General features: G+C 34.5%; 1 protein-coding gene across 1 annotated transcript; it reads right to left on the bottom strand.

The window, feature by feature from the left end:
* Positions 1 to 8,633: 8,633 nt before the first annotated feature.
* On the bottom strand, positions 8,634 to 13,930 carry LOC104884701 (cytochrome P450 736A117). The gene is made up of 2 exons (XM_010669388.3): positions 12,768 to 13,930; positions 8,634 to 9,375 (listed from the first exon to the last, which is right to left on the bottom strand). Exons 1-2 carry the CDS (start codon positions 13,764 to 13,766, stop codon positions 8,761 to 8,763), a joined length of 1,614 nt encoding a protein of 537 aa, XP_010667690.1. The 5' UTR covers positions 13,767 to 13,930; the 3' UTR covers positions 8,634 to 8,760.
* Between the last annotated feature and the right edge of the window lie 458 nt (positions 13,931 to 14,388).

The raw sequence follows: 14,388 nt of genomic DNA, 5'->3' as shown, positions 1-14,388 counted from the left end.
ACCCAAAACACCATAGCACCACCATCACCATGGCCTGCAGCACCGCCAACCTCACTTGCGCATTGTGTCCTAGGCAAGAGGAGCGGGCGCTCCTATGTTATATGGAGCGGTCGCTCCGTTTGAAATTGCTACAAAACAGAAGATGGGCAGAATGTATGCAGTGCCGGCCCTGAGGGTAGGCGGGAGGTGCCGTGGCCTAGAGCCCATGGAGCAATAGGGGCCCAAAGATTTTACTGTTGCATTTTAATTACTTCAAGGTTGTTTTCGTTCCTAATTAATTACATGTAGATGGAATAAATGCAACACAAAACCACAAAGTTTCAATGTTCAGTAAAACGTGAAACATTATTGTGCAATTAATCTTTTGATTCTTCTCCTTTTCTGTAGTCATTGGCATTGGCAAATTAGGTAAGTGCAACTTTAATTTTTACCACTCAAATTCTTTTTCTATGTTTTTATTATTTGATGTGTCTATTGAGTAGTCTAATTTTTCCTTTAAAATCACGATAATTATTGACAACAATGGCCAAGAAGAGATCAAGCCCTCCATTTTTTAGTGAATGATAATTACTCTGTACAAGAGATGGGATAGTATTACGTTTCAGACAAGGTTTAAGAAGCGATGCATCAACCGTATTCATTATTAAAATAGAGAGGGTTATTTTTTTTCTCATTAGTCCATTTTAGGGTTCTTTTTTCTATATCCATCATCATTACGAGATCAGTAATCTTGACTTTTCACATTTTTTTAGTTAAATATGTTCAAACTTAAACTACTTATTTAACGTATTTTACCTTACTTTTCTAACTAATATGCAAAATCAGATGTAAATTGTAATATATTGTTGAATTCGTCTCAATATATTAGTGAATATTGCAACCTAAAAAAAAGTAAAAGAAATTTTTTTTAATAACACTACCACAAAAGTAGCTTAGTCTATTTTAATAGTTATCATACTTTACTGTATGATAACTAGCGAGTGTTTCCAACAAACACGTCAGTATTATTTTATCATAAAGACGGAGGGGCCTCATATAAAAGTTCGCCTAGGTCCCTTAAAATATCAGGACCGGCCCTGAATGTATGAGCGACCCATGAGCGACTTTGGAGCGGGCGCTCAAAGAAAAACGTGTTAAGAGATTCATTAAATACATCAATGGCTGTGATTGTTTGAAGGTAAATCTATGGTTGAGAAGAGATTTGGTAACAGAACAAATCGATTTCGAAAAATAATCCAGATGGCGAGATGGATTATGATGATGGCGTTGATGAAGATTCACGATGATGATGGACCGTTGATGATGATGGACTGTCGATGATGGGCCGTTGATCATGAGTGATGATGTAGCGAAGCAAGAAAAAATCCCAGCGAAGAAGATGGAGTCTGGGCTTTGGTTTATTTTTGTTTACCTTTTTCATTTTCTTTCTTTGACTTTTCTTTTCCCCTGTATACTTCACAGTACACACGTTTTCTTTCACTCTTTTTTTTTTTCTTTTCTTTTCTTTTTTTTTCTTCCATTTCCTTTTATTTCATTCTTTGTTTTTATTTTCTTCTCCTTTTTCTTTCTTTCCTTTTTATTAGGAGGAGTATAAATATCTTAAGTCATCTTTTTAGATGGGGAATTTTTTTTATTATTAGCCTAGTTTTATTATATTCACCACTCTTATTTTTAGTTTTTAGGATTTTAAGGAGGTTTGGCCTCCATAAATTACTTTAGGAAGAAAAGGGGGAAAACTCAAAGAAAGATGGAAGATTGTAGATTCAAGGGTGACATTTGTATCGAAACTTTCAACCATTAATCAATGAGCATTTCTTACTCTATCTCCTCTTTTATTGTTTTATTTTAATTGTTTTTCTTAGATTAGTTGTTCATGATTAGTTTAATTATTTATGATTTATTTTATTTAGTTTAATGTTAGATTAATGATTATTATCATGTTATTAAAGTTTAATTTCTCTAAAGTCCTCATTTTTGTATTTATGGAGTAGTTTGTTGGTTAGGGTTTGGGTGAAAACCCAACCATGATTGAATTGGGCATTTGAGATTGGATTTAGAGATTTGTGTGATTAAATTATTGCTTGTTTAGCTCTTCTAATCTATGTTGCATTCTCTTTGATCACTTGAATGTCGTATTAGATGGAGTTGATTGATTTAGGTTGGCATGAGAGTGTGACCTATTGATTTCTATTATTGACTTGGGTTACTTTGAACCTCGGGATATGTTAGTAATGGATGAGAGTCCTTATTTGATGTCTTTGAGGATTTCTCCGCCTATGAGAGTAGGATGGGAGTTGTGTGTTGGGTCAATAGCTAATTCAAGTAGTGTTCATGTATTATCTCTATGTTTAAATTCTTATGCCTATTTCATGATTAGTTTTTGTGTTAATCCCATCTCCTAACTTTAGTTATCTTTGATATTTAGCTTTTTCGTAGTTCTTAGTTGGTTATTGACAATTTCCGACTTGATTCCGGCCTAGCTTATTGTTTTATCAATACATTTTGGTGTTCCTTAGTCCCTGTGGATTTCGACCCTTACTTATCACTTTACCTAGTTTAGTGATTTAGTTAGGTTTTGTTTGATTAGGAGGCTAGTGACGACCTAGTTTTTCCTTATCAATGTCACTTATCAATGACCTCCTACCAATGACCTCAGTTTACCAACTTATAATGAAGGTTGGAGAGACCATATGAACTTAAGATATGTGCCTAGACCTTAGTTTACTCAAGCTAATCCTCGACCTTTTGTCATCACAACCCTCAATCTCAGCCACATAGCTCTTCTTTGCAGGAAATGGTGAAGCAACTTTCCACCCAAATTGGCCAAGTACGTAACCAAAATGTTGAGTATCAAAAGAAAATTGATTCTCATCTCCAACAACTTGACACCTAGATTGGTCAAATATGTACTTCTTTGAGTAATATAGAAAATCACGTGTCAGGCAAATTGCTCAGAAGTATGACGGTGTTAATTAAGAGATTGCTTAGCATGAGAGCTTTAGGTATGGTAAGTCTCCTTAAAACAAAGGTTAAGGCCTGCAATATAGGCAGCCTTACCTTCATCTTTTTGTTGGTTGGTATTTTCTAAGCAATTCAACTCATCATAAAGGTGGAAGTATTCTTGTTGCTTGGAATCCTAGGAGTTTCCGTATTGATATATTGGTTGTATCTAGTCAATATTGATTCATTGCAAGATTATGCATGTAACTGGAGAATATCTCTTTTATGTTTCTTTCTTGTATGCTATGAATGATGCTTTGGGCAGGAAAATGGTTTGGTAGGAATTGGAGGGTCATGCTAGCTTTTTTAATGGCTAGCAAATTATACACATGATGCATGCCTGATTTTTTTTTTTCGAACATAAATCTTAAACTTTTGGGTATAAATAGGGTTTAAAAGATTTATCATTACACTTTTTTTTTTGGCTATATTTCATAGTTTAAGACTTTATCACATAACTTTTTTTATTAACTTTTTTTACTTGCGTGTTTTAGGTTTTTAAAATTAAACTTGATGAACAATAAAAGAATATTAAGAAAATTTATTTAGGATGTCTTATGTTATATTAACATAGTATTTTGTGTTAAACAAATCATTTCACTTTGTTAATTGATTGAATTTTCCATTTTGATGTAATACTTGATTCTGTTTGTAAATTAATTGATAAGATATTTGATTGATGCAATATTTTCTTTTACTTTTTTTCAGCATAAATGTATTAAATCTTATAGTAGATATTTCTCTTTTTGGTGGCTCAATTATAACTTGATTTCTTTCAACATTTAAGTTATATTTTTAATGTTATATTTGAGTTGACTTTGGTTTTACCCTTTTCTTTGTTAGTAGTTAACTAACTAACGGGCATTTGAGTAAATTAATAGGAGGACACCATAGCTCCATTCTTCCCTTATATAATAGAGATCCTTGGCTATTAGTTGGTGACTTCAATTGTGTATGTTTTGTATTTGAATGAGAGGATTGCTGCCCCTGTTAGGCCACAAGAGACTAAAGATCTTAGAAAATTTATGATTAAGTGTGGCTTACAGAATCTTACTTGTTCTAGATGTTTTTTATACTTAGAACAATAACCAAACTAGAGAGGAGGGTTTTCTGTAAATTAGACAGGGTACTGGTGAATGATAAATGGCTGGATAATTACCTTACAATTATTGTGAATTTTATGCCAGAGGGATCATTTGATCACTCTCATATGTTGGTGAGTATTTACCCTCAAATGGAGAGTGGGAAGAGACCTTTTAAATACTTCAAAATGTAGAGTTCTGCTTCCAATTTTGAGAGTTTTATATCTTATTGTTGGAGTAAAGACGTTCAGGATACAAAAACGTTTCAAGTGACTCAAAAGATGAAATTGATTAAAGCTGACATAAAGAAGCTAAATAGAGATGGATTTGGTAACATTCAATGTTCTGACCTAGTAGCCTGAAAGCAGCTGGAAAGATGTCAAAAAGAGTTACATCTGAACCCTATACATGTGGAGTTGAGCAGTGTAGAGAGAATGGTTGCTCGTCATTATAGATAGGTGCATATTTAGTACATTTACTTCTTGGCTCCAAAAGCTAAAATGGCTTGGTGTAAAGATGGTGATGAGAATCCTAGCCTCTTTCACCAGTCTATAAAAGCTAGGAGAATGCAAAATACTGTGTATGCCATTTTTCATATTGATGGTGTCTGGAGGGAGACTCCTGAAGAAGTTAATACCGCCTTCCTTGATTACTACTAGAAGCTTCTTGGGATTAGTGCTAGTAATAGAAGACAAGCTCATGTAGAGGTAATTACATTGGGTCTTGTTGTAACTGAGGAGCATGTTATACTGCAAGAAAGACCTTATACTGTTGATGAGGTACATAAATCCCTCTAATCTATTTGGAGACAAAGCTCCGGGTCCTGATGGATTTGGGAGTCATTTCTTCAAAGATACATGGGGCATCATTGGGAGTGCTCTAAGGTGAATAATGAAGTGCCAGACTATTCTCAAGTTGCAGATTATTGACAGAGGTAATTCCACCATTCTTACTTTAGTCCCTAGAGTGAGTTGTCCTAACAATGTTTCTGAATCCACGCCAATTGCCTGTTGTAATAGAATTTATAAGTGTTTTATAAAAGTGATTTGTAACAGGCTTAAGATGGTGTTGCCTGAATTAGCTTGATAGCTGAGAATCGGGGGCATTTATTCATGAGAGATTATATGGGATGAAAAATGAAAAAGCAAGTTACTTGATAAAGTTAGACATAGAAAAAGGCATATGCCACTATAGAGTAGGAGTTTTTGGAGGAAATGTTGGTGGGACTTAAATTTCCAAGGAAATTTATTGACCTTGTTATGGTTTGTGTGAGGTTCCCTAAGTTCACTTTGATGATAACTGGGTCTACTCATAGTTATTTGTATCTAAGAGAGGTCTGAGGCAGCTAGGGAAACCTTTTATCTCCCCTCCTCTTTGTGGTGTGTATGCAATATATGTCAAGGGTAATGAAGAAAGTTAGCTTTTGCCAAGGGTTTGGGTCTCATCCTAGGTGTAAACTATGCAGTTAACTAATATGGTATTTGTAGATGATATCATTTTGTGTTGTGAAGGGAAATTTCTATCTTTCTACCTCATGTTGCAAGCCTTTATACTTTTTTCAAAAACTTTCGGGTTATGTATTAATCAGCAGAAGTCTGAATTTACACTGCAAATGTATCTAGTGAAGAGGTCCAGAAAATGAAAAAAGTTTATGGGTTTAAGCACAGTACGTTACCTTTTAAGTATTAAGGAATTCCTATTTGCTTTAAAAAGGTTTCAATGGTTGAATCTAGTCGGATGGTGGAAAGAATCTGTGCCAAAATAAGAGTATGGAGTAGTAGGCATGTGTCGTATGCTGGTAGAACACTACTCATTAATTCAGTCCTATTAAATATTCACATATACTGGGCTCAAGTTTTTATTATTAACAGTAGTGTTTTGAAGGAAATGGAGAAGGTTTGCAGGGCTTTTCCCTGATTAGGTACTTATTATAGCGCCAAAGCCTGATAATGTTAGTTGGTCCAATGTTTGATCCCTTCAAGCAGCTGGTGGCTTGGGTATATAAGGCATATTAAGGTGTAATAGTCTTATTTTTAAGAGCATTTATTAAAGGCTGATCATAGTTATTAAGTTAATTATATTTCCAAAATTCTTATTTTATTTGAATTTGCTGTATGTAGGTTTGTAATATATTGATTTAATTTTATGAAAGTATTCATATTTTATATTTTGGGTTTTATGTACAATTAGTTGAACGATATATAGCAAATTACAGAACCAAAGTTGGTTCAATTTATTTTTCCTTTGGTCGTCGGTTATTTTTGGAAGATATAACTCCCACCTCATTTTTCTTGTTGTTAGCTAAGTGAACCAAATCAAACCCCCTCCCCCTATTCTTTTTGCCAGCCAAAAACCCCAACCCCATCAATCTCTCTCTTCGAACACAGGAGTTGATGTGATGCATGTTGTGACAGTATGACTATTGAGACTATGTTGACTGCTGAGTCGTTTTCAAGTAAAAGCCACCAAAGCATGTGTTAAGCTTATTTAAGAGTTTAGTACTCAGCTTTGCTATGTGTGTATGTTGTTTTGTCATTTATGTGGCCTGTCACTTGGTGGGTGGCAGTTTCCGTATAAATTTCAGATTCGAGCCTTAAGCTATTCTTTCGAGAGTTAAAGCTATTATCCATCGCAAGATTACTTGTGGTGTTGTATTTATTTTCGAGGCGAGGATGCTTGACTTTGTAACAGTTAGTTATTGATTATTTATTCTCGATTTGATATTTCTAGGAGTCGTTAGTGCTCCTGATTCTCTATTGGTTGTTGCTCCGCGAAAGCATTGAGATTGTTGTGTTTTTTGGATTGGGGAATATTTTATTTATTGATATTGTAAACGAGTTTAAAATTATTTTTGCGATTTAGGGTTGTCCTATTTTCAAAGGAAATTCTGCCGTATTTTCTATAGAAATTTATGAGGATAAAGTCTAAGAATCACGGTGTTGTTGTAATAGCTAATTGGAATTGAATACAATTGGAAATTGAGTTCCACACTTTCCGATTTGGTGAGGCTGATGGTAATAGTCTGGGTTATCTCGACCAACATCTCTTCTAATATGCTTAATCTACTGTAAGCTTATCGGGAAATTCGAGTTGTTACATAAGGGAATGGAATAAGGCTACTTTAGCCAAGTATGTATAGGTTATAGTTTGTAAACAAGATAGCCTATGGATCAAATGGATCCATACAGTGTATATGAAAGATCATGACTGGTTAGAGTACATTCCACCAACAAATTGCAGCTGGTATTGGAAGAAGCTTTGCCAAGTAAAGGAAGAGATTAGAAGACAGTACTCTCTTCAAGAGATGAGAAGCATGACCAAGTTTAGTGCTCAAAAGATCTACAACAAGATGATTGGTGAGCAGGAGAAGGTATATTGGGACAAGTTTATATGGAATAAACTATCTAGCAGTCTCAAAGCATCATTTTTATTGGTTGGCGCTCTATTCAAGGGAGGCTTAGAATTGTAGACAGATTGCACAGTATTGGTGTGATTAACAATAGCAGATGCCAGTTATGCTTAAATGGGATTGAAAGTCATGATCACTTGTTCTTTATGTGTGACTACTCTAAGAGAGTGTTGATGATGATGTATGAATGGTTGGGCCTGAATATCATGTAGTTTAACTTTCATAGAATTGTGTTATTCTTCAAAAGAAGTAGGAAGTCTAACTTCCAGAGGAAAGTGATGTCAGCTGCGGTTTTGGTTGTTGTATACTGGGTATGGTGGGCGCCCAATAAAGCAACCTGGAATGATATTGGTTGGAGACATGAGAGAGTATTCCATATGTTCAAGGAGATTTTGATACATAGAGTTACTGTTGTTATGTCAAGGCGAATCACATACAAAGATAGGGAGTGGTTTAATTGTATATGTGATACATAATATGTTTGATTGGTTATTGTCTGGTCTCTTCTAGATAGTTTAGGTTGTAAATCGTTTTTTAAAGTTAATATACACCTTTCTTACTTAGCAAAAAAGATGTACGTTTGTAATCTTATTTTGGAGTGTAAAAGCAATATTTAGGTTTGAACTTATTGTTATGACGGGAGGCAAAACTAACTCAAACCTAATGATATCCATCTTAAACCCCAAAAATAAGTCTTAAACCCCAAAAATAAGTTTAGAATGCATATATCCTCGTACTAAGTAGTACTCCATCTGTTTCAAATTATAAGGTATTTTAGCTAAAAAAATTTGTTTCAAAATATAAGGCATTGTACATTACCAATGTAAGGTTAAATGCAATTTTATACTATCAAGATAAGATTATAGGTTATTTTCTTATATCAATACAATATTTAATGTCAATTCTTATTACTAATGCAAATTTAACTAAATCTAACTAAATTTAACGAAATTCTCAATATGCGTAAAAGTGGTTTGCATGTCTTATAATATGAAACGGAGGGAGTAAGTACTAATAGTAAGGGTATGATCAAGACGCATTTAAAATCACAGTACTGTGGTGGAGAATTTATAAAAGGTGAAAGTACCATGTAGATATTAAAAAAAAAAAAAATACATGAACACAGCATAGGAACACCCCTAAAAAGAAATTACGAGTAATTATTAGTACTGTCTAGTATCTGAACTGCCCTTATACCTCTAGAAATACTGATCATATACTAACACAGTTATTACATGTATATAGTCACAACACAAGTAATCAACTAGTCTAATCCTGAAAATATGGCGTAGCAACAGCAAGAAGAGGAATATTCCTGTGTATAGTGAGACCAGTACTTTCAGACATGTCCAAATTTTCAGCTTTAACTCCATCAGGCAATCTCCAATTAAACTTGTGCATAAGATTTGCTAACACAAGCTCATTATTTGCCATCACAAATGATATTGCAGGGCAAATTCTTCGTCCACCTCCAAACGGAATCAACTCGAAATCCTGCCCTTTTAACTCTACTGAAGAATTCAGAAATCTTTCGGGACAAAATTCCTCTGGTTTTTCCCATATAGCAGGGTCTCTCTGAACTGCCCAAGCATTGACAAAAACAAGAGTGTCTGCAGGAATGTCATAGCCATTAATCTTTGTATCTTGGGTTGAAACGCGAGGCACGAGTAATGGTATCGGCGGGTACATCCGTAGTGTTTCTTTCATCACTGCTTTTAAGTACTTCATGTTCTCCAGATCATCTTCAGTTATGTGATGTTTTTCTCCACCAATTTCTCGTACCTCTTTTTGCACTTCTTTCATTATTCTAGGATTTCTCAAGAGCTCTGTCATTGCCCATTCTAACACTGTGTATGTTGTATCAGTCCCTGCTGCAAATGCGTCCTACATAAATATGGGTGGTAATATGTATATTAGAATATATCAATAATTCATATTCAAAAATAAATAAAAGAATTGGCAATGCAGAAAAGAAAGAAAGTTCGGTTGTCATTACTCATTGCTCATCACTTATGATCTGAAAGTATCAAGAATTCATATAAAATCTTATGCTCTGTTTTTTCTTGTCGGTGTTGAAAGCTAAAATATTAATCAATGATCAAAATTAATACTTCATTCCCCCGTTCCATAATAAGTGAAGCACTTCTCTCTTTTATGTGAGAGCTTTTTTTTAGAGAAGTGTTTCACTTATTATGAAACGAAAAATAATTATGGAATGGAGAACAATATTGTAATAGTGTTTTCGTGTAAAAATACTTTACTCATTGTATTTTTTTAATGAAGATGCATGTTTAACCATCAATATTTATATTACGTGTTAATAAATTTATATAAAGTTTATACTTTGCGTCACTTTGTATCCTTAAATAAATTTCATGTTAGATTGCATCTTCCCGTAATTTCTTCCAAATTACATAGTCGGCCACATAGCATTTCACTAATCTTTCAAGATTTGTTCCATATTTGCACTTTATCCCTCAAATCTTAGGAGACTCATAAAAAATTTGTATGCCACTATTAGTGATGTGGCACATTATAATTTAGCAATAAAACAAATTTTGGAGGGGTCAAATTAATAAAGTATCGGGGACACTTGTATACTCTATATCAAGTCAGACGCTGACACTCAACCAAAGTCCAAGAGTTTTGAAAGCCTTTCAAAGAAGACTTTTTCAAGATTTGCAATAAATTACGAAATTGTGTTCCGATCTACTTTTTGCTTAACTTTCAACAAAAGCTTGAAACACTATCTAATGGAGTAATATTTAGGATTACAGACTACAGTGGGTAATTTAGTGTTAACTGTAAAACAAATAGATGAACCAAATAGAGGAGTTAGCACGGGGTTAGCTGGGGACCCATAGGCCATATCACACCGGATATGGAAAGAGTATTGATTTGGCAGGGTTATGACGTATGAGGGTTTCATATCACAATGGATGGGTATGGTAAGTTTACAATAAAAAATAGCACCGAGGGGATTGTTAAATATCATCCTAAAATTACTTAAAATCGCCTCAAATTTATTTTCATAGACAATTTTACCCTTTTCTTTTTTCCACCACCCACCACCCCCACCACCACCACTGCCCTTTCACCCTCTCCTCTTTTCCACACCACCCACCACCCCCACCACCACAACCTACCTTCTCAGTTCCCACTGTCATTTCACCCTCTCCTTTTTTCACACCACCCACCATCCTCACCATCCCCACCATCACCTGCGACCTCCACCGCCATCACCTAACTCCCGCGACATCATCATCCACGCCATCACCTCATGCGACATCCACCACCGCAGCCACCCACGTAAAAGAAAACTGGATTTTTTTTAATAAAAATGCGAACGTCCGGCTAGAACGTTCGCCCCATGGTTCGAACGTTCGGCCAGGACATTCTGGCCATGGGGGAATGTCCGGCCATTTTTCAGCAGCTTTTATGTGGAGGTGGTGGTGGTTACAAGAAGGGTGACAGCCGACGCATGAAGTGATGGTGATTGTGTGCGACGAAGGAAGTGAAGGTGAGGATGGTGGAGTGAGGTGGGTGGGTGGTGGTACACATATGGTGTTGAAGAAGGAGAGAGAAGGATGATTTCGATGGAGGTGAGGGTGATGGAGTGAGGTGGGTGGTGGTGGTGGCGGCAGCCAGCAGGAGGTGAGTGGTAGTGGTGATTTAAGAATAAAAAAAGATAAAGTTATATATGTAATTTTAAATTTTTTTTTGAGCGATTTTAAGTAATAATAGGAGATGTTTAGAAGTTCAGCACAAGTGAATATAGGAGAAGGTTTATCGAGTGGGAGGATTTTGAATACACATCCACACAAATTCAAGAGAATTCCACGTCCTATGCCTATTCTTTTTATATTATTGGGATATCTTTGCTATAAGTTGATAAATTTTGACTTTCAGAAAAGGAAATGAGTAAAAAAGAATTGTCATAAAATGGAGTAATATTATATAATTCTATTTGTTATTAGTTGTTATGCACTGATTTTCAACCATATATTATAAGTGATTACAGGGTGGTTTTCAAATTTTTGGAAAGGTTGTTCTAACATGAAAATAAGGCTCTAAATTTATAAAAAAAAATAAAAAGATGTTGCGATATTAAAGATGAAAAGTTGAAAATTTAAATATTGTTCATTGATAAATTTATTAACACTGAAAATCAAGTGATTTCCTCAACATAAATTATTAAAATAGGCAATCTTATTTTAACATAAAATTAGACAAACTCAATACTGAACTTTTCTAACAAACTTGTTACATTTCACTCTAACCCAACACTATTCTAGTCATGCCTTCTCTTCTCCTTCCTTTGTTTTCTTGATCCTCGAACTAAAACAAACAATTTCAAAAAATAATTTGGTAGTCTTACGGAACAGATTAAAATAGTCACTAAATGGATTAAACTAGTCACTGAATGGGTCAAAAAATAGCAATACTGAATAGATTAAACGGGTCATGAAATAGATTAAATGGTCCCTAAATAGATTAAACAAGTCATTATATTGAAAAAATATGGCATGTTCTTTTCTTAATATTGGGCTTGGGCCGTGTCTAATCTTAAATTAAAAATAGGCGGTCTCTTACAAAACCAATTGTTTCCTCAAATATGAAGTAAGTTTTTTCAAAATAATATATTTTTGGACTCTATATAATTTCGTACTATATGTTGTTGGACTCCTTGCATACCCTCATGTTCTCCATGTATAAATAATAATATAAAAGAGTATATATTATCATATAATTTGTGATTAGATCAATCTTACCAAGCTTGCTTGGTCGACGTAGTGGGGAACTCAACTTATGATTTTCACGCCAGAAGTTCGTACCCCACAACTTACTTGTGCTTGGGAGTAGGAATTTTCTTATATACCCTCTACTCTCAAGCGTTAACCTATGTAGCTAGGCTGATTGACCTTTAAAATATTACGTATTCGAACTCCACTACCTATTTGTACTTAGGAGTAGGAATTCCCTTATTTTTCCCTATTCTCAAGCGTTGACCTGTATAGGTGGGCTTTCTGACCTGCTAGAGATGCTGGTCTAGTATAAGTTTTTTTTTACCAATGAGTTCCTAGTAGGGACCCAAATAATGTTACTAGATTAGTCTCATTGTGTGTTTTAAAGTATAGTTATATGCATAATTATGTTCTATTACATTGATAAATATATTAGTGGTCCAAATTTTGTATTATTGAAGTTAAAGGTCAAAGTAGATGAAGTTAATAACAGAACGAAGGAGTAGTAGATAAGCATGCAATAGTACTTACTAGTATCATGGCTTTGATGTTTTCTCGTTCAAGAGTAAAACCAACAGACTTTTCTCTTTGTGCTTTAAGTAAAACGTCCACAAAGTCCTTGGCTTCATAATTATCAAAATCTCGTGCTTGATCTAGTCGGTTCAAGTGCTCAGTAATTATATCTTCCAATAACAAATCAAACCTTTCTGCAACTCTCTCCACCTTTGCATTCAAACCATTGAATCTATTCATCCAGCCCAACCAAGGTATGAAATCCCCAATATTAACTACGCCAAGCAACTCAACAAATTCCTTTATAACATTAAAATCAACACCACTTTTTTTATCTTCACCGTATTTTCTACCAAATGAAACTCTACATATCAAATCATTCGTCAACACCATAAACATCTCGCTCAAATTTACAATAGCACCATTATCATTATCATTATCATTCTTCTTCTTATTATTATTATTATTATTATTGTTGCTGTTGTTAGTATTATTATTATTTTTCTGCGAAATCTTTTTCATCAACAAAGCAGTTTCTTCCTCTCGTATATTCTTAAACGACCGAACTCTTTTATTACTTAGAAGTTGCAACACAAATATACTCTTCATTTGCCTCCAATATTCTCCATAAGAGGAAGTAACAACATCCCTGTAGTTGTAAAATAGCTTACCATTTATGATAAACTCAAATCTATTAGCAATTACAGCATCATGTGTTTTCATGACCTCTTTCGCTACTCGAGCAGAAGAGACTATAAGAGTAGGCTTACTACCAAAGTAGAGCAACATGAGCTCGCCGTATTGATCGGATAACGATCGCAACGTACGGTGAGGCAGCATGCCTAGCATGTGAATATGTCCTATAATTGGTAGTTTTGGTGGAGATGGTGGTAAATTTTGTTTTTTTATGGATTTTGTTGAGACCCATTTGTGGAGGAAGAATAAGAACAATAGGAAAGGCAGGAAATATGTGATCAAGGACTGCATGTTAATTGAGTTTAATGCTTTCTGTATCATATTTTTCCTATTGGACTCAATATACACACAAGAGTATGCGACAAAGTTGATAAGATTTTGTGGAAGAAAAAACGAAATATTTGAGGATATCTTTACTTACACTCTTAATCATACCATTTTTTTTAAGTCTGTGAGCTCAGTATTTGCTCAGAACTCTACCTGCTCACACTTTGAATTATACTAATGAAATGTTGAAATGGAAACCCATATTTATATACGAGTGCTTACGTCGGTGAAGGAAGAATAATAGTTAATTACAGATTTTAATTCAATGAACATTACGTAAGAGCAGTCATAGATAAGAGCATTGATAGCGGAAGCTACACAAATGGCTGACGGATGATACATTTGACGTGAAATCGTGAAGTAGCAATACTTTAATAGTCTTTTGAAGAAATATATTTGCACGAAATTCACTTCATAACACGATATTGAATTATTGACCATTAACTACTGGATATAGAGATAACAAATGTGTCGAATCGTGTTAAGTTTGAATCGGTTCACAGTTGAGTTGAGTTTGCGACCTTAACTTGACTAGTTTATTCGATGAAAACTCTCGATCCTAACAAGACACACTTATTAATAGGTCAGCTAACCAACTTATTGGTTCCTTTACCAA

This window comes from Beta vulgaris, chromosome 7 (genome assembly GCF_026745355.1).
Source record: "Beta vulgaris subsp. vulgaris cultivar EL10 chromosome 7, EL10.2, whole genome shotgun sequence".
In the NCBI taxonomy this organism is placed as follows: Eukaryota; Viridiplantae; Streptophyta; class Magnoliopsida; order Caryophyllales; family Amaranthaceae; genus Beta; species Beta vulgaris.
The sequence above is the reverse complement of the archived record's forward strand: the minus strand, read 5'-3'. Positions and strand labels throughout refer to the sequence as shown.

Excerpts from the sequence above, each read along its gene's own strand:
- LOC104884701 (XM_010669388.3), bottom strand. The coding sequence starts at position 13,766 with ATGATACAGAAAGCATTAAACTCAATTAACATGCAGTCCTTGATCACA. Across the intron at positions 9,376-12,767 it reads ACATCAAAGCCATGATACTA|GACGCATTTGCAGCAGGGAC; the intron begins GTAAGTACTATT and ends ATATTTATGTAG.